We start from the raw sequence: 25,851 nt of genomic DNA on the forward strand, positions 1-25,851 counted from the left end.
TGTTTTTTTTTGTGTGTGTTGGAAGTATTGAGTGAATTAAAAAAATATGAATTGAATGTATAGAAATTAAAAATGCATTAATGACCTATTTTTAATATGTAGGCTACTTTAATTATCATGCACATCACCTTATATATCTTGGAAGCTATTCAAACCATTTTTATAGCTTATTGCATCAAAATGGCAGTAATAACAGTTTGTGTAGTAAACTACCCTAATTTTCGCACTATAAGGCGCACCTGACTATAAGCCGCAGCCCACCAAATTTGGCCCGAATACGGCATTTGTTCATAGATAAGCCGCACTGGAATATAAGTCGCAGCTATCCTCACTGTTTTATAGGATATTTACACCAATAGATAGTAACCGGTCACACTTAATTTGACAGCGGCATCATATGACTGTCATAAGACCAAATGAACCACCATGAATCTTTGAACCAATTGGCTTCAAAGCTTCATTCCTTCAAGAAGCTTCATTTGGTCATCACTGCTCCCTTGGTGGAGACAGGCAACCTCTGCTGCCACCTGCTGTAAACCCTGTTGTCATCCAACATGCCTCCTAGCATGTGTTGCATTGTACAGATGTAAATTTTAATCAAAATTCATGTTCAGTACTAATTATTTCTTCACTTTCTGTTCCAGTTGTTTCATCAATTGCTAGTTATGGTATTTGCTAACACTTTATTTGACAGTGGCGGCATATGACTGTCATTAGACAGTCATAATTATTGACATGACACTGTCCTGAGCATTAATGAATGCTTACAACAGATGTCATTTAGTGTTATCCGGCAAAAGATTTCACTTTTGAATGGATGTAAAAATTCAAGCTGGAAATAAATGAAGCTAGTGACATAATTTCCCGGATGACACTTAATGACATAAGCATTCAGTAATGCTCATGATAGTATCATGTCATAATTCTGACTGTTTTATGACAGTCTTATGATGCCGCTGTCACATAAAGTGTTACCTATTAACTCAAATCAACATATAAGCCGCACTAGACTATAAGCCACAGGTATCAAAATGAAGGAAAAAATTAGCGGCTTATCGTCCGAAAATTGCGGTAGATGGAAAGTGGTTCTCAAATAATATCAAATAAATCAGTAAATTCATGTAGGCTTGTTCGATATTCATTGTCATCCAGTTTAGGGTCCTGGTTTATTTTATATCACTCAACACCAAATGTCATCAGAATAATACATGTAAATTAAAAAATCAATTACATAGCAAAACTTTCTTACCTCAAGTGATGAAAGCGAAGCAGTGAAGAAATCCGTGTCCACTTCATCACCAGCTGCCAGTGAACCTTATTTTTGTTAAACAATTCTTGCACGCAGCAAAGTCCTTGTTCACCTTACTTCTTTTCTTGTTGATGTAAAATCTAAAGTGTGTCCACTAGGGATGTCCCGATCCAGGTTTTTGCACTTCCGATCCGATACCGATATTGTTTTGCTCTTCCGATCCGATACCGATACTGGCCGATACTGATACCGGTCTATCTGAGCATGTATTAAAGTTTCAAGTTATTTAGCCTTCTTACTTAGTTGTCAGACTCATGTTGAAAAGGGTTTTAGTCCTCTTGATAACAACTAGCCAGCTGAATTAGGTGAGTTTGAATAACACACAATGGTTGGTAACAAGAAACTGACCTGTTTATTCAGTGACAAACACAAAAGATTATAAATAGCAAACAGAAATGGCATAGTCAGTCAGTAAAACCTGCAAATAATATTGTAAACTGTCAGTGGAAAATCCCACAAATCCCCCAAGCTATTAGATGCTTTTAATGTTTCGTGCATTAGTTACAAAAATTGTATAAAAAGCCTCTCAGGTTTAAATAAACGACTATTTCAGTTTCAAGTTAACATTTTAAAACAGTAAATAAACTACTCAAGTCCCCATTCTGTATCAGCAGCTTTAAACTACATTCAATTCATTTAATTTTGCGAATCAACTGTTAAAGTTGTTAAAATTGCTCCCGTTACTCCATAATTTCCCTTGTCTACTTTTGACATGTGAAAGTTTTAAAACTGTTTTGAAGATAGATTCAAGTCAAGATTTTGCCGATTTAGGTGTATTTTAGATAAAAAGTTAATTAGGTTCGCTTGGAAGGTTCACGACAACAGCTTACAAGGGAAGTCTCCTGCTTTAAGATGGCGGCCGTTTGCTAACGCACCTAGTTTTCAATGCATGTGTTGCTAACGCTCTCGAGTCTGTCATTGTGCATCTAGCTCTACATACATATGATATTTATTAGACAAGCATGATGGACCGCATTGCGTCCTGAAGACCCCGCTGTGTATTAGTTCCGCTTTACTTGACATATTTCAATAATCGGAATTTGGATGTTTGTGAATCGTTCTCGAATCTTCCACGGCAGAATCGCTCAGGATGTAATGACGTCCGGGCATGTTGTACCGTGGTTCTAATGCTGCGTTCCAGAAAAGTGGGATGTCGGACTTTTCCGACCTCCGACTAGGAAAATATCATTGGAACACCACTTGAACTGGGAGGTCCAAGTCGCGAAGTCGGAGAAAAAATAACTACCCCGACTTCCAAGTTGTTTCAATCTGACATCACTGGACAAAATCGCGCTCAAGAAAACGAATGATAACGCAATAATGAAGTAAATCAAGTTTATTTGAGACGCCATGTATTTTTTTCCTCATACAGTGAATTATCTTTGTTGTGCTATGTTTTTATATTGACGATCAGCAAAGGTTGTAACTAAAAAAAGGCAGTTTACAGTGTGGGCTATAACACAGCCGTCGTTTTTCCTCTACTATTTTATCGCTTATAGGAAGGCAGGTTCGCTGGAGGTCAAAATGTCTTTGGATGGCCAAAATAAAAAACACCTTGTCGCGATCAGCCATCTTTGTTGTTTACATTTGCTTGAAACGCTTTGAGGTCAGAACTGGTACCATCCGAGTGGGATAGCCGGCTTCCCACTTCTCTGGAATGCAGCATAATGTGTTGGATGGTGCATCTTTACTCACGATAGATAATGGCTCGTCATCCAGAAGGAATTCTTGATTCTTCTTCTTGCAATGAATTCTTGCAATGACTCTTGTTATTCCCTGGGCTTTGGGACTGTCGAGTGCCAGTTTGTCACGCATAGCAAACGTTTCTGCCAGTGTTAGTTGCGTAGGACCTTTCTTTTTGTCTTCGGTTTTCTTAACATACTCGTTATATTGTTTGTGGTGGTATGTCGCTAAATGCTTGATTAGGTTGGTTGTATTAAAACTTCTTACAGCTTTACCACCACGCTTGACTTTGTGGCATATGTTGCACTCTGCCTCTTCGTCTTTGTCGTCCTTTAAGGTGAAATGATCCCACACAGCTGACATTTTTACCGATAAAGTCTCTCGGTAAATTGGGAGACGGTAATGTAGTGTGTTGAAGGTGTGCCAACAAATGCGGACCGGATTTTAGGAAAACCGAAGCAAAAACCGGAATGGATTATGTATAGTGGCGCGCTGGTCCGAACCCGGACCGGATTAAAAAAAAAAACTGGATCGGAAGTCTGGATCGGAATTTTTCCGTGTCGGCCGATCCGATACCGATGCGCATTTTTTGCCCATATCGGCGAGGAGCGGGACATCTCTAGTGTCCACATGTGTGATTTGTAGCAATATTTTTGTCACTTTTTCCTCCACCGTTCCCACGAAGCTTTTTTATTTTTTTCAACCCACTTGGAGCTTCCTCTCTTCTTCTCTAGACAACTTGTGCGCACTTTACCTTCACCGCCATTCTTGAGCGCCTCTAGTGGACCGCCAAGGAATTGTTCAACAAACATTGAGCAGTTTACAGCACCCAATGCCAATATGTCAAATAAAAGTATCGATACTTGGCGGGAGCATATCGATAACCAGTCGGGTTGCAAAATATCGTGATATATCGCTGTATCGAGATTAGAGCTGAAACGAATACTCGAGCAACTCGAGTAACTCGAGTTTAAAAACTGATCCGATTAATTTTATTCACCTCGAGTAATCGTTTATTTTGACAGCTCTAAGCATCACGTTTTGCTCGGACTACTTTTAATGCGGGACAACGCGCTGATGTCACGTGCGTAGAGGAAGAAGCAAAAAAAAAAAAAACTTACTGCAGCCGACAACCTCCACAAACGACGCCGACGTTGCTAAATACTAGCCCGCACATGCTACGTTAGTTGCAGGTAGCGTCCAATGAGTCTCATAGAGATCACATGTATGTTGAACTAGATGCACAATGACAGACTAGGCCGCGTCTGGGCAGCGTTAGCAAACAGCCACCATCTTAAAGCAGTAGAGCGCTAAGCGCTAATAAAGAGCGCTAAGCGCTAATATATAAGTTTAACGTTACTGTCACTACTAGCTCACCTTACGTTAGCCCTGCGGAGGGCTAGGTTTCAATTAAGACCACTTTCGATGCGTGGCTAACGTGTCTTACATACAGGCTTTAACATAACATAGCGATGTGGAGTGATGAGGGTGTCAAATATAACTCAATAGTGCTAACTATCAATTTTAGCTCAGTAGTCATTGCTGGATAAAACACCAAGTAGAAATCCTATCAGGACTTACAGTTTAGACTAACTTAAAACTTAACTCGAACTTAAAAATGGCTTGACACAAATACAAATTCAATTGAAAAACGTGGGAAAAAATCCTAACTTTTAAGTGATGTGTGTTATCAAGCGTAAAGGCATTTTTAGGTGTGTTTATATATATATAATATATATGTATGTATATACTTTTTAAAAATAAGATCTAAAGGTTTTTTGAGTGAAAGCAGTGAATTAGTCATTTTTTTAAAATTCTAGTTACATCTGAGATGCAATTGTTGGCTGTTTTGAACAATATACATCAAAAATAAAGACATTGATTGAATGAAAATGATAAAATGTCTTGTTTTCTCATGTATATCTATAATTGCTCTTCACCTGAAAATATATTTGTTTTATCCGATTACTCGATTAATCGATAGAATTTTCAGTCGATTACTAAAATATTCGATAGCTGCAGCCCTAATCGAGATATTGTCATACTCTTACTACTCATTGTATTACAGCATGGATTTCTTGGCCCTTGCTGAGTCTATTTTTGTTTGTTTGTTTCAAGGTGGTTCCAAATGGGCACCAACCCCTGCACCGGCTCCCAGGACTGGAACTATTCCGGGGGTTACTTCAGTAGGAATTACCAAGACCTGCCCGATATCTACTGAGAAGACCACTAGCTAAAAACTTCTCTATTGCACACACATCCAACGGTGATAGGAAAGACTCGCACTTGAACACTCGCCGACTTCATCACGACTTGGACAAGGATTCTACATCGACTTCACCACTGTGTTTTCCATATGTCGCCACTTTAACGGAACGTGTCAGGTATTCTGTAGAAATTTACCGACGCTGCAGAACGATGAATAGGAGGTGGATTGATCGCTGCCACACCTCCCAAACGGATTGGACGTGTTATCGTTGTGGAAATTCCTAACGTTAGCTTAAGCGAGAAAATATTTGAACTCTAGGTTTTTTTTTCTTTGACTATTCTAAAATGCAATTGTATTCTGTTGAATGGTGGCTAAAAATTTTATCCAATTTTCTTTTTTTAAAAGCACTTAAACAGATATACCTGTCAACTTCACGTCTTTGTACGTTCTCTCTGTGCCTGTTACGTCTGTTTTCAAAACTATGTGACATGAACAAAACACTAAATGTCAGGTTGAAAGATTATATGAAACAAAGATACATAAAGCGGTACAGCGTTGCTACACATTCCAACCATTGGTAAATTCTTGCTTTTGTCATTTCTCCCAATTCTAACCTCCGTGTCTTGATCTATGTTGTTGAGTTACACAGAGGTAATCTCATGCAAAAAAATGACATTTTGTGCAATTGATTTATTTTTATAATATTTAAAGCATTGTGGGGGGAGAAGATACGTCAGATGTTTTATTCTTGGGTGGGGGTTGAAGAAAACTGCTTGTTAGATTCATGGACAGAAGGAATGTCTACTAATAAAATCTTTAATTTCAGTTTTGGATGAAGGCTATTACTTTTTGTTGTTGTTGTTGTTAGCGCCCCAAACAATAATTTTTATAGTCGATCATAGATTATTTTTGTGATTAGTTGAGTCATTGGGTCATATACAGTGGGGCAAATAAGTATTTAGTCAACTACTAATTGTGCGAGTTCTCCCACTTGAAAATATTAGAGAGGCCTGTAATTGTCAACATGGGTAAACCTCAACCATGATAGAATGTGGGGAAAAAAAACAGAAAATCACATGGTTTGATTTTTAAAGAATTTATTTGCAAATCATGGTGTAAAAATAAGTATTTGGTCAATACCATAAGTTCATCTCAATACTTTGTTATGTAACCTTTGTTGGCAATAATGGAGGCCAAAGGTTTTCTGTAACTCTTCACAAGCTTTTCACACACTGTTGCTGGTATTTTGGCCCATTCCTCCATGCAGATCTCCTACAGAGCAGTGATGTTTTGGGGCTGTCGTTGGGCAACACGGACTTTCAACTCTTTCCACAGATTTTCTATGGGTTTGAGATCTGGAGATTGGCTAGGCCCCTCCAGGACCTTGAAATGCTTCTTACGAAGCCACTCCTTTGTTGCCCTGGCTGTGTGTTTGGGATCATTGTCATGCTGAAAGACCGTGCCACGTCTCATCTTCAATGCCCTTGCTGATGGAAGGAGATTTTCACTCAAAATCTCTCGATACATGGCCCCATTCATTCTTTCCTTCACAAAGATCAGTCGTCCTGGTCCCTTTGCAGAAAAACAGCATGATGTTTCCACCCCCATGCTTCACAGTGGGTATGGTGTTCTTCGGATGCAATTCAGTATTCTTTCTCCTCCAAACACGAGAACCTGTGTTTCTACCAAAAAGTTCTTTTTTTTGGTTTCATCTGACCATAACACATTCTCCCAGTCCTCTTCTGGATCATCCAAATGCTCTCTAGCGAACCGCAGACGGGCCTGGACGTGTACTTTCTTCAGCAGGGGGACACATCTGGCAGTGCAGGGTTTGAGTCCCTGGCGGCGCATTGTGTTACTGATAGTAGCCTTTGTTACTGTGGTCTCAGCTCTCTGTAGGTCATTCACTAGGTCCCCCCGTGTGGTTCTGGGATTTTTGCTCACCGTTCTTGTGATCATTTTGATGCGACGGGGTGAGATCTTGCATGGAGCCCCAGATCGAGGGAGATTATCAGCGGTCTTGTATGTCTTCCATTTTCTAATAATTGCTCCCACAGTTGATTTAGTTGTACCTATTGCAGATTCAGTCTTCCCAGCCTGGTGCAGGTCTACAATTTTGTCTCTGGTGTCCTTCGACAGCTCTTCTGTCTTGGCCATAGTGGAGTTTGGAGTGTGACTGACTGAGATTGTGGACAGGTTTCTTTTATACCGATAATGAATTCAAACAGGTACCATTAATACAGGTAACGAGTGGAGCCTCTTTAGTTCTCGTTAGAAGAAGTTAGACCTCTTTGACAGCCAGAAATCTTGCTTGTTTGTAGGTGACCAAACACTTATTTTCCACTCTAATTTGGAAATAAATTCTTTAAAAATCAAACAGTGTGATTTTCTGATTTTTTTCCCCCCACATTCTGTCTCTCATGGTTGAGGTTTACCAATGTTAACAATTACAGGCCTCTCTAATCTTTTCAAGTAAGAGAACTTGCACAATGGTTGGTTGACTAAATACTTATTTGCCCCACTGTATGGCGGTCGCCACCTTGACTGACGGACTTGCATTGTACTTCGACATATTTACGTAAAATAAATGCTAACTGCACGTTGTTGTTTTTTTTTGCTTTTAACCAAATCTAGACTGTTTTACGTCCATATCTATAAAGAATTCAGGGATTAAAGCATTTATTCACTAACTTTTCAACGGCAAAAGCACTTTGTTTACAAATGGCGGCCGCTAATTTCCTTACTGACTAGCCTCATAATTCGCAATATTTACGTAAAATAAATGCTAACTGCACGTTTTTTTAAAATTTGCTTTTAACCGAGAATCGAGACTGTTTTACGTCCATATCTGAAAAGAATTCAGGGATTTAAGCATTTATTCACACGAATTTTCATCGGAAAAAGCTTTGTTTACCTATGGCGGCTGCTAATTTCCTTGCTGACTAGCCTCATACTTGGCGATATTTACGTAAAATTAATGCAAACTACGTTGGGTTTTTTTTTTTTTTTTTTGCTTTTAGCCAAGAATCGAGACTGTTTTACGTCCCTATCTATAAAGAATTCAGGGATATACAGTTGTGGTCAAAAGTTTACATACACTTGTGAAGAACATAATGTTATGGCTCTCTTGAGTTTCCAGTTATTTCCACAACTCTGATTTTTCTCCGATAGAGTGATTGGAACGGATACTTCTTTGTCACAAAAAACATTCATGAAGTTTGGTTCTTTTATGACTTTATTATGGGTGAACAGAAAAAGTGATCAAATCTGCTGGGTCAAAAATATACATACAGCAACAGGAATTAGCAATTTCTTGTGAGTGATTATTGACTTGAACAATCATTGACTTGAACAAGTCAGGAAAGTCACTTGGAGCCATTTCAAAGCAGCTGCAGGTCCCAAGAGCAACAGTGCAAACAATTGTTTGTAAGTATAAAGTGCATGGCACTGTTTTGTCACTGCCACGATCAGGAAGGAAACGCAAGCTATCACCTGCTGCTGAGAGAAAATTGGTCAGGAGGGTGAAGATTCACCCGAGAATCACCAAAAAGCAGATCTGCCAAGAATTAGAAGCTGCTGGAACACAGGTGTCAGTGTCCACAGTCAAGCGTGTTTTGCATCTTCATGGACTGAGAGGCTGCCGTGCAAGAAGGAAGCCCTTGCTCCAAAAGCGGCACCTTAAGGCTCGACTGAAGTTTGCTGCTGATCACATGGACAAAGATAAGACCTTCTGCAGGAAAGTTCTGTGGTCAGACGAAACAAAAATCCAGCTGTTTGGCCACAATGCCCAGCAATATGTTTGGAGGAGAAAAGGTGAGGCCTTTAACCTCAAGTACACCATGCCTACCGTCAAGCACGGTGGTGGTAGTATTATGCTGTGGGGCTGTTTGGCTGCCAACGGAACTGGTGCTTTACAGAGAGTAAATGGGATAATGAAGAAGGAGGATTACCTTCAAATTCTTCAAGATAACCTAAAGTCATCAACCCGAAGATTGGGTCTTGGGCGCAGTTGGGTGTTCCAACAGGACAATGACCCCAAACACACATCAAAAGTGGTAATGGAATGGCTAAATCAGGCTAGAATTAAGGTTTTTGAATGGCCTTGACTAAAACCCCATTGTGAACTTGTGAACAATGCTGAAGAAACAAGTCCATGTCAGAAAGCCATCAAATTTAACTGAACTGCACCAATTCTCTCAAGAGGAGTGGTCAAAGATTCAACCAGAAGCTTGTGGATGGCTACCAAAAGCGCCTAATTGAAGTGAAAATGGCCAAGGGACATGTTACCAAATATTAGCGCTGCTGTATGTATATTTTTGACCCAGCAGATTTGATCACTTTTTTCTGTTCACCCATAATAAAGTCATAAAAGAACCAAACTTCATGAATGTTTTTTGTGACAAAGAAGTATCTGTTCCAATCACTCTATCAGAGAAAAATCAGAGTTGTAGAAATAACTAGAAACTCAAGAGAGCCATGAAATTATTTTCTTCACAAGTGTATATAAACTTTTGACCACAACTGTAAGCATTTATTCAACGAATTTTCAACGGAAAAAGCTCTTTGTTTACCTATGGCGGCCGCTAATTCCCTTGCTGACTAGCCTCATACTTCGCAATATTTACGTAAAATTAATGCTAACTGCATGTTGGTTTTTTTTGTTGCTTTTAATCAAGAATCGAGACTGTTTTACGTCCCTATCTATAAAGAATTCAGGGATTTCACCATTTATTCACAAGAATTTTGAATGAAAAAAGCTCCCATCAATACATTATGAAGTCTATGCTATAACCCAAATAAATCAACTGGACTATAAACCACAGTATTCAAAATGAGGCAAAAAAGTCGTGGCTTATAGTCCGAAAATTAATTTAAAAAAAAAAAAAAAGTGAGTACTTCATCCACCAATGTATATACGGTACCAGCTATCACTTGTGAAACACCCGCTAAATGAAACATCCACAGCACTTTCATATACATTTTATTTTTCCTGATTGCAATTTATTTGAAGGTCATAATTTGTCATTCATCACATTACATGGCATGATGCACCAGGTCTACTACATCCATTTACAGGAGGAACACAGAAACATACACGAGGTTTTACAACGGGGAGAACAGGAAGTTTAGCTCATTGCACTTACAACAGTGAATTTTGTTGTTATTATTAGGCTCTTTTTTTTTTTTCATCTCCATTTTTTTCCCCTCCAACACAATAATGGTTTTTACACTTGGCGTCAATTTTCAGCCCACCCCCCCAAAATTTACACTGAATCCAGAAAAACGACCCATTTTGTTTTGAATGGCATCTCATTTTACAAACACAACATTTATAGAAATTTCACACAGATGTTCGTTTATCCCGTATCAGAGTCCGAGATTTTTTTTTTTTTTTTAATGATATTTAAACAGTCGACACAAGCACGCGATGCAAATATGTCATTTTGTCATACCAGTTTGTCACCTTTTGTTCAAGTTGTTTTTGTACACATTTGGCTAGAAAAAGCACTCTCATACATTTTTATAGATTGCTTATTTTGTCCCTTTCTACTCTCACCTAAAAGTCTCATCATAGATTTATATTTATTTATAATATGCGATATATTTTCGATTCTCTCTCTTTGTCATGCTCTTCTACGTACTACTGTGAAAAGGGACCACTCACACAGGCGGGTGGGAAAAAATCTCAGAGCAACATTTACAATATCTCTACATTTTCATGAAAGCGAACGAAAACAAAAACATAAATTTGTTATCTTTTTTATGGCTGTAAAAATGTCATTACAAAATAAAATACATTGTAAATCATGTAAACATACTTTTAACTCCGTGACTACATTTGACGGCTACAGAGGACAATCCGTTGTGACTGGGAAGGAACGTTCAACGTGGATTGGACGCCTATTGCCGTCAGTGGCAGACAATGAGTAAAAATGCATTTTAAGAAAAACGGGTCACTTATTGCTGAGGCTATCGAGACACAAACTCACAAATGAAAAATAAAAAGGTTTCTCCAAGTGTTGCAAACCAAAACTCGATTCTGTATTAGGGCTTCGGCATACAAGTATTTTGTTAGTCGATTAATCACCGATTACTTTTGTGAATAGTCTACAAATCAAGTCATATGTGTGTATGTATGTATGTATGTATGTATATATAAATATATATATATATATATATATATATATATATATATATATATATATATACGCACACACATATACTGTTTATATATACAGATGTATGTACGTACATATATGAGTGGGAAAAAAATATAAAAATAAATGTATTTAGTATATGCATCCGGCCCGAAGGACCATGGAAAATGAGCGGGCTAAGATCCTGTGGGACATCCGGATACAGATTGATAAGATGGTCATGGCCAACCAACCGGACATCCTGATCATCGATAAGCAGCAGAGGACCGCCGTTGTGATCGATGTAGCTATCCCAAAAATGGAAATATCAGGAAAATGGAACACGAGAAACTAGAGAAATACCATGGGCTCAAAGAAGAGCTCGAGAGAGCCTGGAAGGTGATTGCAACAGTGGTGCCCGTGGTCATAGGATCACTGGGGAATGTTGCCCCACCATTGGAGAAGTGGCTCCAGCAGATACCTGGAGAAACATCAGTCCTAGTGTGCAGTCCTAGGAACAGTAAAAATACTGCGCTGGACCCTCAAGCTCCCAGGCCTCTGGTAGAGGACCCAAGTTTGAACAGCCACCCAACCTACCAGGGGAGAGGTTGAGGAAATACTTTTTTGTTTTTACATACATACATACATAAGTATACATACCCATACATACATCTGCGACTGGCGGGCTACAAGTTCAGAGTGTACCATGCCTTCTGCCCGCCATTTGCTGGGATAGGCTCCATCACCGTGACTGTTTATATACTTTTTTTTTTTTTTCATTTTTCATTTCAACTGCTTATCATCACGAGGGTCACAGGGGTGTTGGAGCCAATCCCAGATAACGATGGGCAGTAGGCGGGATAGAACCGTAATCGGTTGCCAGCACAAGGAACAACCATTTGCGCACACACTCAAACCTAGGGACAATTTAGAGTGTTCGATCAACCTACCATGGCCCGGGATTGAACCCATGATCTCAGAACTGTGAGACGGACGTGCTAACCACTCAGCCACCAATGAATGGGTGAATATGTGTGTATATATATGTATTATATATATATACATATATATTAGGGCTATCAAACGATTTAAAATTTTAATCGAGTTAATTACATCTTAAAAATTAATCCCAATTCAAACCATCTATAAAATATGCCATATTTTTCTCTAAATTATTGTTGGAATGGAACGATAAAACACAAGATGGATATATACATTCAAAATACAGCACATAAGGACTATTTGTTTATTATAACAAAAAATCAACAAGATGGCATTAGCATTATTAACATTCTGTTAAAGCAATCCATGGATAGAAAGACTTGTAGTTCTTAAAAGAAAAATGTTAGTACAAGTTATAGAAATTTTATATTATAACCCCTCTTAATGTTTTCGTTTTAATAAATGTTGAAGATTTTCAATCAAAAAATAAACTAGTAGCCCGCCATTGTTGATGTCAATAATTACTTACACAATGCTCATGGGTGCTGAAGCCTATAAAATCAGTCACACCCAAGCGCCAGCAGAGGGCGGCAAAACTCCATAAAACAAAATTAACAAGCCGTTCACTGTACTGTCATTCAAATCTGAGTGGGGGGAGTGCTTTAATTGCGTCAAATATTTTAACGTGATTAATTTAAAAAATTAATTAACGCCCGTTAACGCGATAATTTTGACAGCCCTATTATATATATATATATATATATATATATATATATATATATATATGTGTGTGTATATATGTATATATACATATATATAAATACATATATATGTATATATATATATATATGTATATATATGTATGTACAGTGGGGAGAACAAGTATTTGATACACTGTCAATGGGAAAACCCATTGGCAATATATATGTATATATTATATATACTGTATACATATTTATGTATATACTGATATATATATATAGCTACAGTATGTATATACATATGCATATTGAGCGTATACATATATACTGTGTATATATATATATATATACAGTATACATGCATATATATATTATATATACTGTATACATATTTATGTATGTACAGACATGTATATATTTACTCATACATACTGTATATCTACAGTATGTATATACATACACGTAGAGCATATATGATAAGTGTGTATACAGAAATGTATATATTTATATATATATATACATACATATATATATATATACATCTACGTATATACATATGTTTACATATATATATATATATATATATATATATATATACACACACATATGTTTACATATATATATGTTTACATAGAATATTCATGTCCCTCATTTATTTAAACGATTCATCGACTACCAAAATAGTTGTAGATTGATCTCAGCAGCCCTAATGTATATACTAGTATATTATTGTTGACATTTGTGCTTCAAACATGCCGTGGACCTCTGATTTTTCCCTCTCAAGTAAAAGTCGATTACAAGACAGCGGCAGAGCTGCTTCGATGGCTTTCTCGGATGACTACTATTACACTGTAGAATAAAAGCCCTTGCTGCAATGCATATTAAGTCACCTTGAGTGGCTGATTGAGACAAGCAAATGCGAGGAAGTCATTATTTCTCTTTTAAAACGCGAATAATATTGTTTGAGTTTTTGTTTTGTCTTCATTTAATGTACATGAGCACTATCACTTGGTTTAAAAACTCAAAATACTTTCTGAAATCCGTTCCGAAGTTTCAATTATCATAAAATAAATTCCGCGATAAATAATCTCATTCATATTTCACAAAAAAATAGACTTCTTTAGGATGACTCGTTTGGAAAATAGTGTTGTCCCGTTCGCTGCCATTGACAGATATCGCCGTCATTGGCAGTTAATAGGGATTCTGGGTTGTTGCATTACAACTATAACAAGAGGATAAATGTTGTGTTATTTATAAATCATATATAATCTCTCCTATGTGTCTTTGTATTGATTCTATAGAAACCCTCATAGATATTAGTCTATTCTAGTCTAATGAGACGAACCCTTCGTTTTCATCTCTGAGCAGCCATTTGAGAATATACTGTCGTCTATATAGAATGTTTTTCTCTATCAATGTACACATTTATTCTTTGATAAAACTAAAGTTTACATTTTCTGCTATCAACTGTGCCTTTCTTTAAAATTTGTAGGTCTGTTGGTTTGCGTACTTTCTAAAGTCCTTACAGGTGCATCTCAATGTGCGTATGGTTGGAAAAACATAGCATTAACTACTAGTACTTCTACTTTATTTTAGTGGTTCAATACGAACGTGAAACTCATTGTCGTATCAATATTTTATAGTTTTTTTCTCTAAATTTTGATGTTTTAAAGCAACACTTGGTAACTTTTCAGTTTTAGTCGATTTTAGCGACGCCGGTGGACAAAAGCGGTAGTGTTTTGCCTTAAGGAAGACTGCGTTTCCCATGAGGACCAGTGCACACCGGCACAGTGTCGTAAAATCCTCAATCAAAAATCAATCTCCCGGTCGCCTGCAGATGGATTAAACCACATTTCTGTTATTAGCGGCTGTGTGGAGGATGAAGTAAGGTAATTGATGGGGGAAAATATTACATTATGCCTTTGTGATGTATGATTGCTTCTGTGACCTAGATTGTACAACTTCTATTAATTTTTATCTTGAGTTATATAGTTAGGAGGGAATCTCACGAGATCATTTGTTTTGATTGTTTCTTACACGCCTGGGTTCCATAGTTAGAAGGGAATCTCACGAGATAACTTGTTTTGCACTCATACAATTTACCGTGGGAACACAACATCTGCTACCGGACGGCGCAACCTGGGAATCATGCAAAGAACAGCTCCTTTTTCGAGGGGCTGGAACAAAAGTAGCTTTGTCATTGAACGGGGCCGCGCCACCTGGGAGCGGAGGTTGGCAGTCTCCGTCCCCGTGTGGCGCGTTCCGACAAAAACCGGGCATTTCCGGGCGACCAGTGAAGTCCGCCAGCGGGTCACATACGGCTCGCCTGGCTTTGTTCCTTCGCTGCCTTACCGGAGCGTTGGCTCCCGCTCATTTGTCACGGTAAGCGATTTTCATTGCTAAGGGACACCTGGTTGTGCTGTAACGTAGCGCGGGGACTCTGGGATTGACAAACTCAAATCTAACATCATCGTTACCCTTGTTATGCTTGTTTTTGATACCTGTTGCTTGCTCTTGTGGGATTGTAATCAATAAATCTCATTGTCTATTTTGCAAAAGTGTACCTGTTACTGATTCACCACGAACCTGGAAATTTCGGAAAACGGTCATGAATCCAATTCTGGCTAAACAATAGCATAGCAACTCGACAGCACTGACAAGTTCGGTTGGGTGGGTGGGTGGGGGGTGGGGGGGTTGTTGTCACTCCAGCGAGTGAAACCCTGGCCAATGTTTATTCTATACTGTTGATCTGCCATCATTGCAGAATTCGCGCGAAAGCGTTAGCATCATCTTACATCTTTATAATAAATGGGGAAAGGGGGAAGTTACATATGCGGTGAAGCAGTCAGCATTTGTAGTTTTTTTTGTGGTTCCTGCCACCCTCCTCAAAGTTAATTAGTGCCGATGAAAGTGATACAGACCCCCTCAAGATATAAAAAAAAAGGTGTCATTCAGCTAGTTGTCCGTCGACATATCATCACAATTGTTATGAAAATATTTTATAAAGGTTGAAAAGTTACCTACTGTTGCTTTGAAATACAGTTTAAATGTACTTAAATGGTCTGAAGTGTAATCATTTTTTGATTCCTTTTGTATGCTTTAATAGCCAATAATGACGCGGATCTTGACGAGACGAGCAGGTTGAGGAGGAAAGATTGAAAAGTTACCTAGTGTTGCTTTGAATAGAATAAAAATTAGAATATAATAATAATAAATTACAATTGATAATTATCAATTATAATAATGTTATGATAGAAAAATATTGAGTAAAAAAGCTACCTAATTTATCAGGAAAAATACCTTGTAATAATAAAATTAAAAAATCAGTATTTTCAGAAAAATAATATAAAAAGTATCATTAAAACTATAAATTCATTAAATTAAAAATAAAAATCAATCACAAGAATACAAAAATAATGTTAAAAAAAATATAAATAAATAATAAAAATAAATAATAATACAAATAAAATAATCATTAAAAAAAAAAAAACATTCATCCTCACAAATAACAAAAACAAAAAACAAAACAAAACAAAAACCTGGGGAATTAATTAAAAATTCCGAAAATTATTTTCTTCTATAAATCTTTAAAAATGAATTAAATCTTTAAATTCAATTCCTAGAAATGTATTGAGATACACCTGTATGTATGTAACAGCCTGGTCTGGGAAACATTTTGACCAATAAAGAAACCCGAGTTACACGTGACTGAAAATATATCAATGCTATCATATGATCATGAGATTTGCTCAAATTTGCGTGGAATTTTTCCACTATGGCAATGACACCACTAAGGTTTGTAGGTAAATTAGACGGAAATCCTCAAATAATTCAATAGTACAATAATGAGCTTAGCTCATATTTTCAATCATATGATAATGATCTTAAGCTAAATATTAATAAAACAATGAAATAAATCAATCCTAAAATCATGATAGAATAATAGGACAATAATGAGCTTAGCTCACATTTTCCATCATACGATAATGAGCTTCAGCCAAAAATTAATACAACAATGAACTCAACACATCCTAAAATCATAATAAAATAATTCAATAGCACAATAATGAGCTTAGCTCTGAAGCAAAATGGTATTTTTGCTAACATGCTAATCGATAATCGTAGACAGGCCTGCTTCTATTGTCGATTAGCATGTTAGCTTAAATACTGTTTTCCTTCAGCTCACATTTTCGATGCTACGATAATGCACTTAAGCCCCATATATTACTAAAACAATGTAATAAATCAATCCTAAAATCGTATTTTATTATAATATACACTAAACTCATTACCGTATTACAGATTCCAGCCAACGATCATCTTTCCGTGCCATTGACGGTAATGAAATCCTGTTCCATTTTGAATGCTAGCAGCTATCGTTCGCTCTGAAGCAAAATGGTATTTTTGCTAACATTTTAATCGATAATCGTAAACAGGCCTGCTTCTATTGTCGATTAGCATGTTAGCTAAAATGCTGTTTTCCTTCAGCTCACATTTTCGATAATACGATAATGCGCTTAAGCCCCATATACTACTAAAACAATGTAATAAAGCAATCCTAAAATCGTATTTTATTATAATATGAGCTGAACTCATTATCGTATTACAGATTCATCTTTCGAGCTTTGACGGTAATGGAAATCCCATTCCATTTTGACTGCTAGCAGCTATCGTTCGCTCCGAGTCAAAACAGATTGGACGTCTATCACCCTCAATGTCGCAAGTGGAGGGGAATGGTATTTTTGCTAGCATGCTAATCGATAATCATAAACATGCCCGCCTAAATTTTGTTAGGGACTAAAGTAACACGAGCAATAAAAGCATGTATGTTTATCGATTAGCATGTTAGCAAAAATATCATTTCCGTTCACCATGCTGCCATTTCGCATTCGAACACTGCTAACTAGCATCGTCGCTATTACTTAATGACATGGTCGTTAATGGTCATGCTCCTATTTGCAGTTAATTCATTGCATAGAACGAGTGGAGATGAGCGGTCGCCTTTTCATTTCTTATGGCGCTTGATTGAACAGTTTTGGAACAGTGGCCCATTCACACAAACATACATAAAAACGTTAGGAACAGAACAATATAGAGGTGACTTTGAGGTTGTTTTTTTTTCGTCGACGCCGGGCAGCATGCGAAGGTCCCCGGCGAGCGTTCACACGGACACTATACAACACGAGCGTGGATTTCTGTTCGTCATGTTCGGCCTCAACAGTTCGGATCCCACAATGCACTGCGGGAGGGAGAACACTGACCTGAGTAGTTTCCGTGACAACTGAGAGAGCTTGTAGGTCAGGGCGAGATGACAGATGACAAAGTTCTGTTTGGATCCGTTCTTCGATTTTTGGGAGTGTGCTTTCACGATTCGCGTGAAGACAATTGCCGACACGTACTGACGGCGTGTCCGTTTTAGTAAACCGTGGCTTACTAAAGGGTTTTCTGTTTACTTATATTGTCATGGTTTGGGTGAGCTTCTGTCTAGTTTGTGCCCGAGTGTGTCTTGTCCTTGTGTTCGCCAGTTGATTTCACCTGGCGTTATGTGTCAACCAATCCGCTGCTCCTCGTGTCACCCACCGGTTCCTCATCGTCTTGTTACCCCATGTCTGTGTAAATAATCTCCCCGTTTAGTCATTCCTTGTTGTGTCATTGTCCATGTCCATGCCACGTCCTGTGCCCAGTATGGCTGAACGATATTGGCAAGGGCATAGGGGTTAATGAGCACCATAGTAGCGGCCTCTACCGTGACCAATGCGATGAGACCGCTAATAAGAGTGGCTTTATTTCGTGAGCTGATTGGCTGAGCACATCCCAGTCTAGCCCAGCTTTTCAGCTTGTTTTATCTTGTCTTACGCAAGGATTTAAACAACAAGACCTCATTGACTGATTGACTGTACACCTGAACCAGGGTCTTCTGCCTGAAAGAGTGCGGTTTACGAAAGTGTCGCGCAACCACTGACATAGTATTTACTGTCCGACAGCTCCAGGAGAAAAATGCTGATCTATTGTGGACCTCAAAAAGCATTTGACACAGTCAGCCGGGAGGGTCTCCAGAAGATCATGGCCAAGTACGAAGTTTCCAGACAAGTTCATCAGCATGTGCGAAAACTCCATGATGGTTTGATGGCTAGTGTGAGAGATCAGCAAGAACTCTGTGATCCATTCTCAATTACAAACAAGGTGAAACACAGCTGCACCCTAGCACTAACATTCCTCAGCATGGTGTCTACTGCCAGGTTGCACGACTCACGCCAAAACATGCCAGCACTGGCATAAACCTCATCTATTGTTTTAATGGAGGTTCATTCCATCTGCGTAGGCTACCAGCCAAAACCAAAGTGGAGGAAGTCACAGTTCATGAACTGCTATTTGCTGTTGACTGTCCTCTAGTTGCCAGTTCAAATGAGGAACTACATGCTAGCATGGACTTTTTCTCATCAGCGTGCAACCACTTTGGCATAAACATCAGTACAAAGATGCCCCTGGAAAATCATTCACCGAGGCCACCATCCATATGAAAAACCAAAAGCTATCAGCAGTTGACAAGTTTATCTACTTTGGAAGTACTTTGTCTCATGCTGTGCACATACATGACAAAATTAACATCAGGATCTGCAAGGCCAATGTGACATTTGGCCGTCTACGTGACTCAGCCTGGCATCAGGCAGGAGACACAAGTTAAGGTCTATCAGACTGTCGTACTACCATGTATGGGTGTGAAACCTGGACAGTCCACCAGCATCATGCAAGAAAACGGAACCATCTCCATCTAGGCTGTCTAGTTTCGAACACTGAAGTACTCAGCAAAGCCAATCTGCCCAGCATTTCCATTGCTGAGACCCAGGTGAGATGGACTGGGCACGTGACCAGAATGCCCTGTACAAGATTGCCAAAAGTCTCTTTTGGTGAACTGAAAAGTGGCAAACGAGCACAAGGTGACCCCAAAAAGGACACTCTGAAATCCTACTTGCAGAGCTTGAAGATCACTGGGAACACTAGGCAAAAGATCAACCAGATTGCAGAAGAAAGCTCTAGGAGGGTGCAGTGCTCTGAGAACAACAGAAGATCTCGTGCCATTCTGAAGAGACAGCAGGACAAGGCCAAGAGAAAAACTGTACCCTCTCTGTGCCACAGAGAATTCCGTGCTCAGGTTGGTTTTACAGTCATCTGTGTACTCAACAACAGTCAACAAACTGAGATGAGCCATGGTCATCATCAACCTTAATGGACGAGCAAGGAAGTACACAATATGCAAACACCATCATCTTCCGGTTTGTCTGGGGTCGGGTCGTGGGTGCAGCAGCTTTAACAGGGAAGCCAAGACTTCCCTCTCCCCAGCCACTACAACTAGGTCCTCTGGCAGGATCCCAAGGCGTTCCCAGGCCATCAGAGGGACATAGTCTCTCCAGTGTGTCCTGAGTCGTCCCCGGGGGAAGAGGAAGTGCTACTCTTACTCCTCTACTTTTGGCAAAACTACAGTCATTACATTTGTCCCATGTTATATTTGACTGTTTTTTTTTCCAGAGCCTGCCCATCCATCCATCCATCCATCCATCCATCCATCCATCCATCCATCCATCCATCCATCCATCTTCCGTTTGCTCCGGGGACGGGTTGTGGGGGCAGCAGCAGCTTTAACAGGGAAGCCAAGACTTCCCTCTCCCCAGCCACTTCAACCAGGTCCTCTGGCAGGATCCCAAGGTGTTCCCAGGCCATTCGAGAGACACAGTCTCTCCAGCGTGTCCTGGGTCGTCCCTGGGGTCTCCCGCCGGTGGGACATGCACCTCTCCAGGGAGGTGCCAGGAGGCATCTGAACAAGATGCCCGAGCCACTTCAGCTGGTTCCTCTCAACGCAGAGGAGTAGTGGCTTGACGCCAAGTACCTCCCGGATGACCGAGCTTCTCACCCTATCTCTAAGGTATACCCCGGACACCCAGCGGAGGAAACTCATTTCAGCCGCTTGTATCACATGTAAACAAATACTGTTTACGTCAATTATTTTAAGGAGTTATGGAGGCAAATCCTACTTCGCAGTTTTCCACTTTCACGGGGGGTTGAGGAACAGATGGGTGACCACGAGAGGTATTGGATTGGTCGACACACAAGGAGCAGTTAAAATCAATAGGCCTTCACAAGGACAAGACACACTTGGCCACAAACTCGACAAAACCTAACCCAAACCATGTCGCACAAGCTAATTGGCGAGCGTCACATTTTCGGAAGTTAGACAAACGAAGGAAACACATTTCTATTTTTTTGCCGTTGTGCTCTTGGCTTTCTCAGCTCCCAAAACGAAACAAATGGAAGTGACACAAACATGATTAAAAAAATATAAATAAAACTCACAGTAAGCGGATAGATGTACATGAAGAAATTGAAAATTTCACCTGAAAATAAATAATTAAGGCTGTGCTGGCAACTGAACAAAAATAAAAACTCACACATGGAGGACCAAAAAATAATCACCTCAAGTATTGACAAAAAAATATCATTATGGCTGCTTGACTCGGAAAACCTATTGAATTTCACCGATTTCCATCCCGTTCCTGTTTGCGTAGTCTAGCAACGTCCAGCCTTTTCTCAGTGATGTTGAACAGTGTAAAGGTCTTGGATTTGAAGTTCTCCGCGTTTCGAATCCTCCTCCTCTCCGCTCGACATTTGGAATGGGAATTAGAAAACAGGAGTCGCATTCTGGGAAGTCCGTAGAAAGTGGACAAATGGTGGGAAAATAGACGTCGTTTCCTTGAAATGGACGGGTGATGAAAGAAAATGGTGGTTGATATCAGAAAAACCTGCACTGCAAATATTCCATATCGCCCTCTTTTGGAGAGGAAGAGGTGATGAGTCAGATCCAGATGTTTGACTGGTGCTACCTGATCCCCATTGCTTTTATTCTTCTGTTTCTCCAGCCACTGTTTTGTCTCCAAGATGGTTTGAAGTCAAGGCGGACTTTTGGATCTAAGATTGGACCTGTGGGAAAAAAAATACATCAGTCACTTTGGCATTTGTTGTTTTCGTCAATGATGAAAATAACGAATAGGTTAGCTGCAACTATCAATTATTTCTATACTCGATTTAGGGCTGCAACTAACAATTACAGTGGGGAGAACAAGTATTTGATACACTGACAATGGGAAAACCCATTGGCACTGTATTTCTATAATCGATTAGTCAGCCAATTAATAAAACGATTAATCGATTAATCGGATGAATGCCAATTTTTTCAATTACCTTCACAGTTTAACTTGAAGTTGTTGTAGGCATGTTGCAAGTAACAATGAAGGAAAAAATCCAATTTCAAAGCACACGCTCTTGAATGAAAATTTACAGTTTTGAATAGAAGTTTGTGTTGTTGTTTGTAATTTCTACATGTCCACCAAGAGTCACAGCTAAGGTAGATAAACAGAAGTATTAAATAAAGCCAAGCATTTTTCTACTACAGTACTTTATTCTTGTTCAAAAATGATTTGGTTGGACAGTTATGTTTAAACTGATCATAATTATTACATTTGAAGTGCTTAAAACCATTTATTAATATATATATATATATATATATATATATATATATATATATATATATATGTATGTATATATATATATATACATATATACATACAGTGCCTTGCAAAAGTATTCGGCCCCCTTGAATCTTGCAACCTTTCGCCACATTTCAGGCTTCAAACATAAAGATATGAAATTAAATTTTTTTGTCAAGAATCAACAACAAGTGGGACACAATCGTGAAGTGGAACAACATTTATTGGATAATTTAAACTTTTTTAATAAATAAAAAACTGAAAAGTGAGGTGTGCAATATTATTCGGCCCCTTTACTTTCAGTGCAGCAAACTAACTCCAGAAGTTGAGTGAGGATCTCTGAATGATCCAATGTTGTCCTAAATGACCGATGATGAGAAATAGAATCCACCTGTGTGTAATCAAGTCTCCGTATAAATGCACCTGCTCTGTGATAGTCTCAGGGTTCTGTTTAAAGTGCAGAGAGCATTATGAAAACCAAGGAACACACCAGGCAGGTCCGAGATACTGTTGTGGAGAAGTTTAAAGCCGGATTTGGATACAAAAAGATTTCCCAAGCTTTAAACATCTCAAGGAGCACTGTGCAAGCCATCATATTGAAATGGAAGGAGCATCAGACCACTGCAAATCTACCAAGACCCGGCCGTCCTTCCAAACTTTCTTCTCAAACAAGGAGAAAACTGATCAGAGATGCAGCCAAGAGGCCCATGATCACTCTGGATGAACTGCAGAGATCTACAGCTGAGGTGGGAGAGTCTGTCCATAGGACAACAATCAGTCGTACACTGCACAAATCTGGCCTTTATGGAAGAGTGGCAAGAAGAAAGCCATTTCTCAAAGATATCCATAAAAAGTCTCGTTTAAAGTTTGCCACAAGCCACCTGGGAGACACACCAAACATGTGGAAAAAGGTGCTCTGGTCAGATGAAACCAAAATTGAACTTTTTGGCCACAATGCAAAACGATATGTTTGGCGTAAAAGCAACACAGCTCATCACCCTGAACACACCATCCCCACTGTCAAACATGGTGGTGGCAGCATCATGGTTTGGGCCTGCTTTTCTTCAGCAGGGACAGGGAAGATGGTTAAAATTGACGGGAAGATGGATGCAGCCAAATACAGGAACATTCTGGAAGAAAACCTGTTGGTATCTGCACAAGACTGGGATGGAGATTTATCTTCCAACAGGACAATGATCCAAAACATAAAGCCAAATCTACAATGGAATGGTTCAAAAATAAACGTATCCAGGTGTTAGAATGGCCAAGTCAAAGTCCAGACCTGAATCCAATCGAGAATCTGTGGAAAGAGCTGAAGACTGCTGTTCACAAACACTCTCCATCCAACCTCACTGAGCTCGAGCTGTTTTGCAAGGAAGAGTGGGCAAGAATGTCAGTCTCTCGATGTGCAAAACTGATAGAAACATACCCCAAGCGACTTGCAGCTGTAATTGGAGCAAAAGGTGGCGCTACAAAGTATTAACGCAAGGGGGCCGAATAATATTGCACGCCCCACTTTTCAGTTTTTTATTTGTTAAAAAAGTTTAAATTATCCAATTAATTTTGTTCCGCTTCACGATTGTGTCCCACTTGTTGTTGATTCTTGACAAAAAATTAAAATTTTATATCTTTATGTTTGAAGCCTAAAATGTGGCGAAAGGTTGCAAGGTTCAAGGGGGCCGAATACTTTTGCAAGGCACTGTATATATATATATATATATATTAGAGGTGTGCATCGGCACTGACCTCACGATTCGATTCGATTACGATTCGGAGGGCCACGATTCGATTCGATTCGATTCGATTCGATTAAGAGGGCCACGATTCGATTCGGTTCGATTCGGCAATGCATCACGATGCATTAAAGCCTGGGATGCATTAAAATGCTAAAGCAAAGCATATTTTTCGTGAATCATGAGGCAACACAAGCGGTCAGACATTAAACACCTTTTTATAGGCTCTTGTGTCATTCCTGGTTGTAGTTAAATGAAAATAGTAATATATATAAAAATAATAAAAAAACATCACAGCATTTAATTAGGGCTTTGAATGAGACCAGGGCTTTCTTTTTTTTTTTTTTTTTACACACACTAGCAGTCTTTCATTTTTTACACACCGCATAAGTTTGGTCAAGTTTCCCACCAACCTCATAGAAGCCAAAATGTCTCCATATGCCTGCTTTCAATGTCTTTGGTGCGTCAGTAATCTTTCGCGCTTCCTCTTTCACCGCTTCAGCCATTGTTAGTATGTCTTATCTCTGCTTTCTTGAGTGCCACTGCGCAATTGCGCATGTCTGTGACGTTACTCCCGTGAGGAAACAGATTTGAGTTCCTCGTCCCTCCTGCATTGCTTGTACAATAGCTCCCTCTACAGGTAAACATGAGAATAATAATACAAATGGGGAAACCAAATCCATTGCATCACTGGAAGATTTTTGAACGGACTTATATATTTTAATATGTGCTGAATCGATTCGGCTTGTTGCCCGCATCGAATCGCATCGTCCATGGCCCGCATCGGGATGCATCGCCGCATCGATTATTGTTGACACCAGTAATATATATATATATATATATATATATATATATATATTAGGGCTGTCAAAATTATCGTGTTAACGCGCGGTAATTAATTTTTTAAATTAATCACGTTAAAATATTTGACGTAATTAACGCACATGTCCCGCTCAGACAGTATTCTGCCTTTTGGTAAGTTTCACAGCAAGGCTTTTTGTGCTGCAGCACAACAGCGAACTCTTGTGGTCGCTTTGCGACATGGTTTATTTTTTTTCTTGCCAGTTCATATACGTTGTAATGTTGTGCTTATATGATCCTTGGACAAGATTTGTCCGTAAGTATGGTTGTTGTAAAGAATGTACATATTATGTTAGTAAGTGAAATGTTCTATTTTTTGTATAAGACGCTTTTTGTTTATGTTTAGTGAACCCGTATAGCGTGCTAAGCTAACGTTGTTGCTAATGCAATGCTTGTGTACTTTTTTTTTTTGTAGTTTTATGACGGCCTAAAGAGGACAATGGTTTGAGACTATTTTATTAATAAATCAGATGAAAAAGGAAGAAGTCTGATTATTAAGGCGTCGTTCACTAGCTGTCTAGCTTTGGAAAAAGTAGACGCTTCGGAGTGAGGACAGCATTGACAGATTTAAATGACAGTAGAGTGAAATGCCCACTACAGTCCTTAAGTACCGTATGTTGAATTTACAGTGAGGAGAACAAGTATTTAATACACTGTCAATGGATTTTCCCATTGGCAGTGTATCAAATACTTGTTCTCCCCACTGTATATATCCATCTTGTGTCTTATCTTTCCAT

At 38.9% G+C, this 25,851-nt stretch overlaps 2 protein-coding genes across 8 annotated transcripts in view; one reads left to right on the forward strand and one right to left on the reverse strand.

Annotated features, from left to right (window-relative positions):
- LOC130910518 (oxysterol-binding protein-related protein 2-like) overlaps nt 1–6,026 on the forward strand; it is a 52,824-nt gene extending 46,798 nt beyond the window's left edge. Inside the window, exon 14 of the mRNA XM_057827904.1 lies at nt 5,111–6,026. Coding sequence (XP_057683887.1) covers nt 5,111–5,213 — 103 coding nt within the window. The 3' untranslated portion in view covers nt 5,214–6,026. The remainder of the gene's footprint in view (nt 1–5,110) is intronic.
- Nucleotides 6,027–10,166: 4,140 nt separating this feature from the next.
- The window catches only part of bsna (bassoon presynaptic cytomatrix protein a), a 197,031-nt gene continuing 181,346 nt past the window's right edge, over nt 10,167–25,851 (reverse strand). For all 7 annotated transcript variants that reach the window (XM_057858314.1, XM_057858307.1, XM_057858297.1 and 4 more), the window contains one exon: nt 10,167–21,954. The gene's annotated coding sequence lies outside the window, so the exon portion shown is untranslated. The remainder of the gene's footprint in view (nt 21,955–25,851) is intronic.

Source organism: Corythoichthys intestinalis, chromosome 2, assembly GCF_030265065.1.
Source record: "Corythoichthys intestinalis isolate RoL2023-P3 chromosome 2, ASM3026506v1, whole genome shotgun sequence".
Taxonomy (NCBI): domain Eukaryota; kingdom Metazoa; phylum Chordata; class Actinopteri; order Syngnathiformes; family Syngnathidae; genus Corythoichthys; species Corythoichthys intestinalis.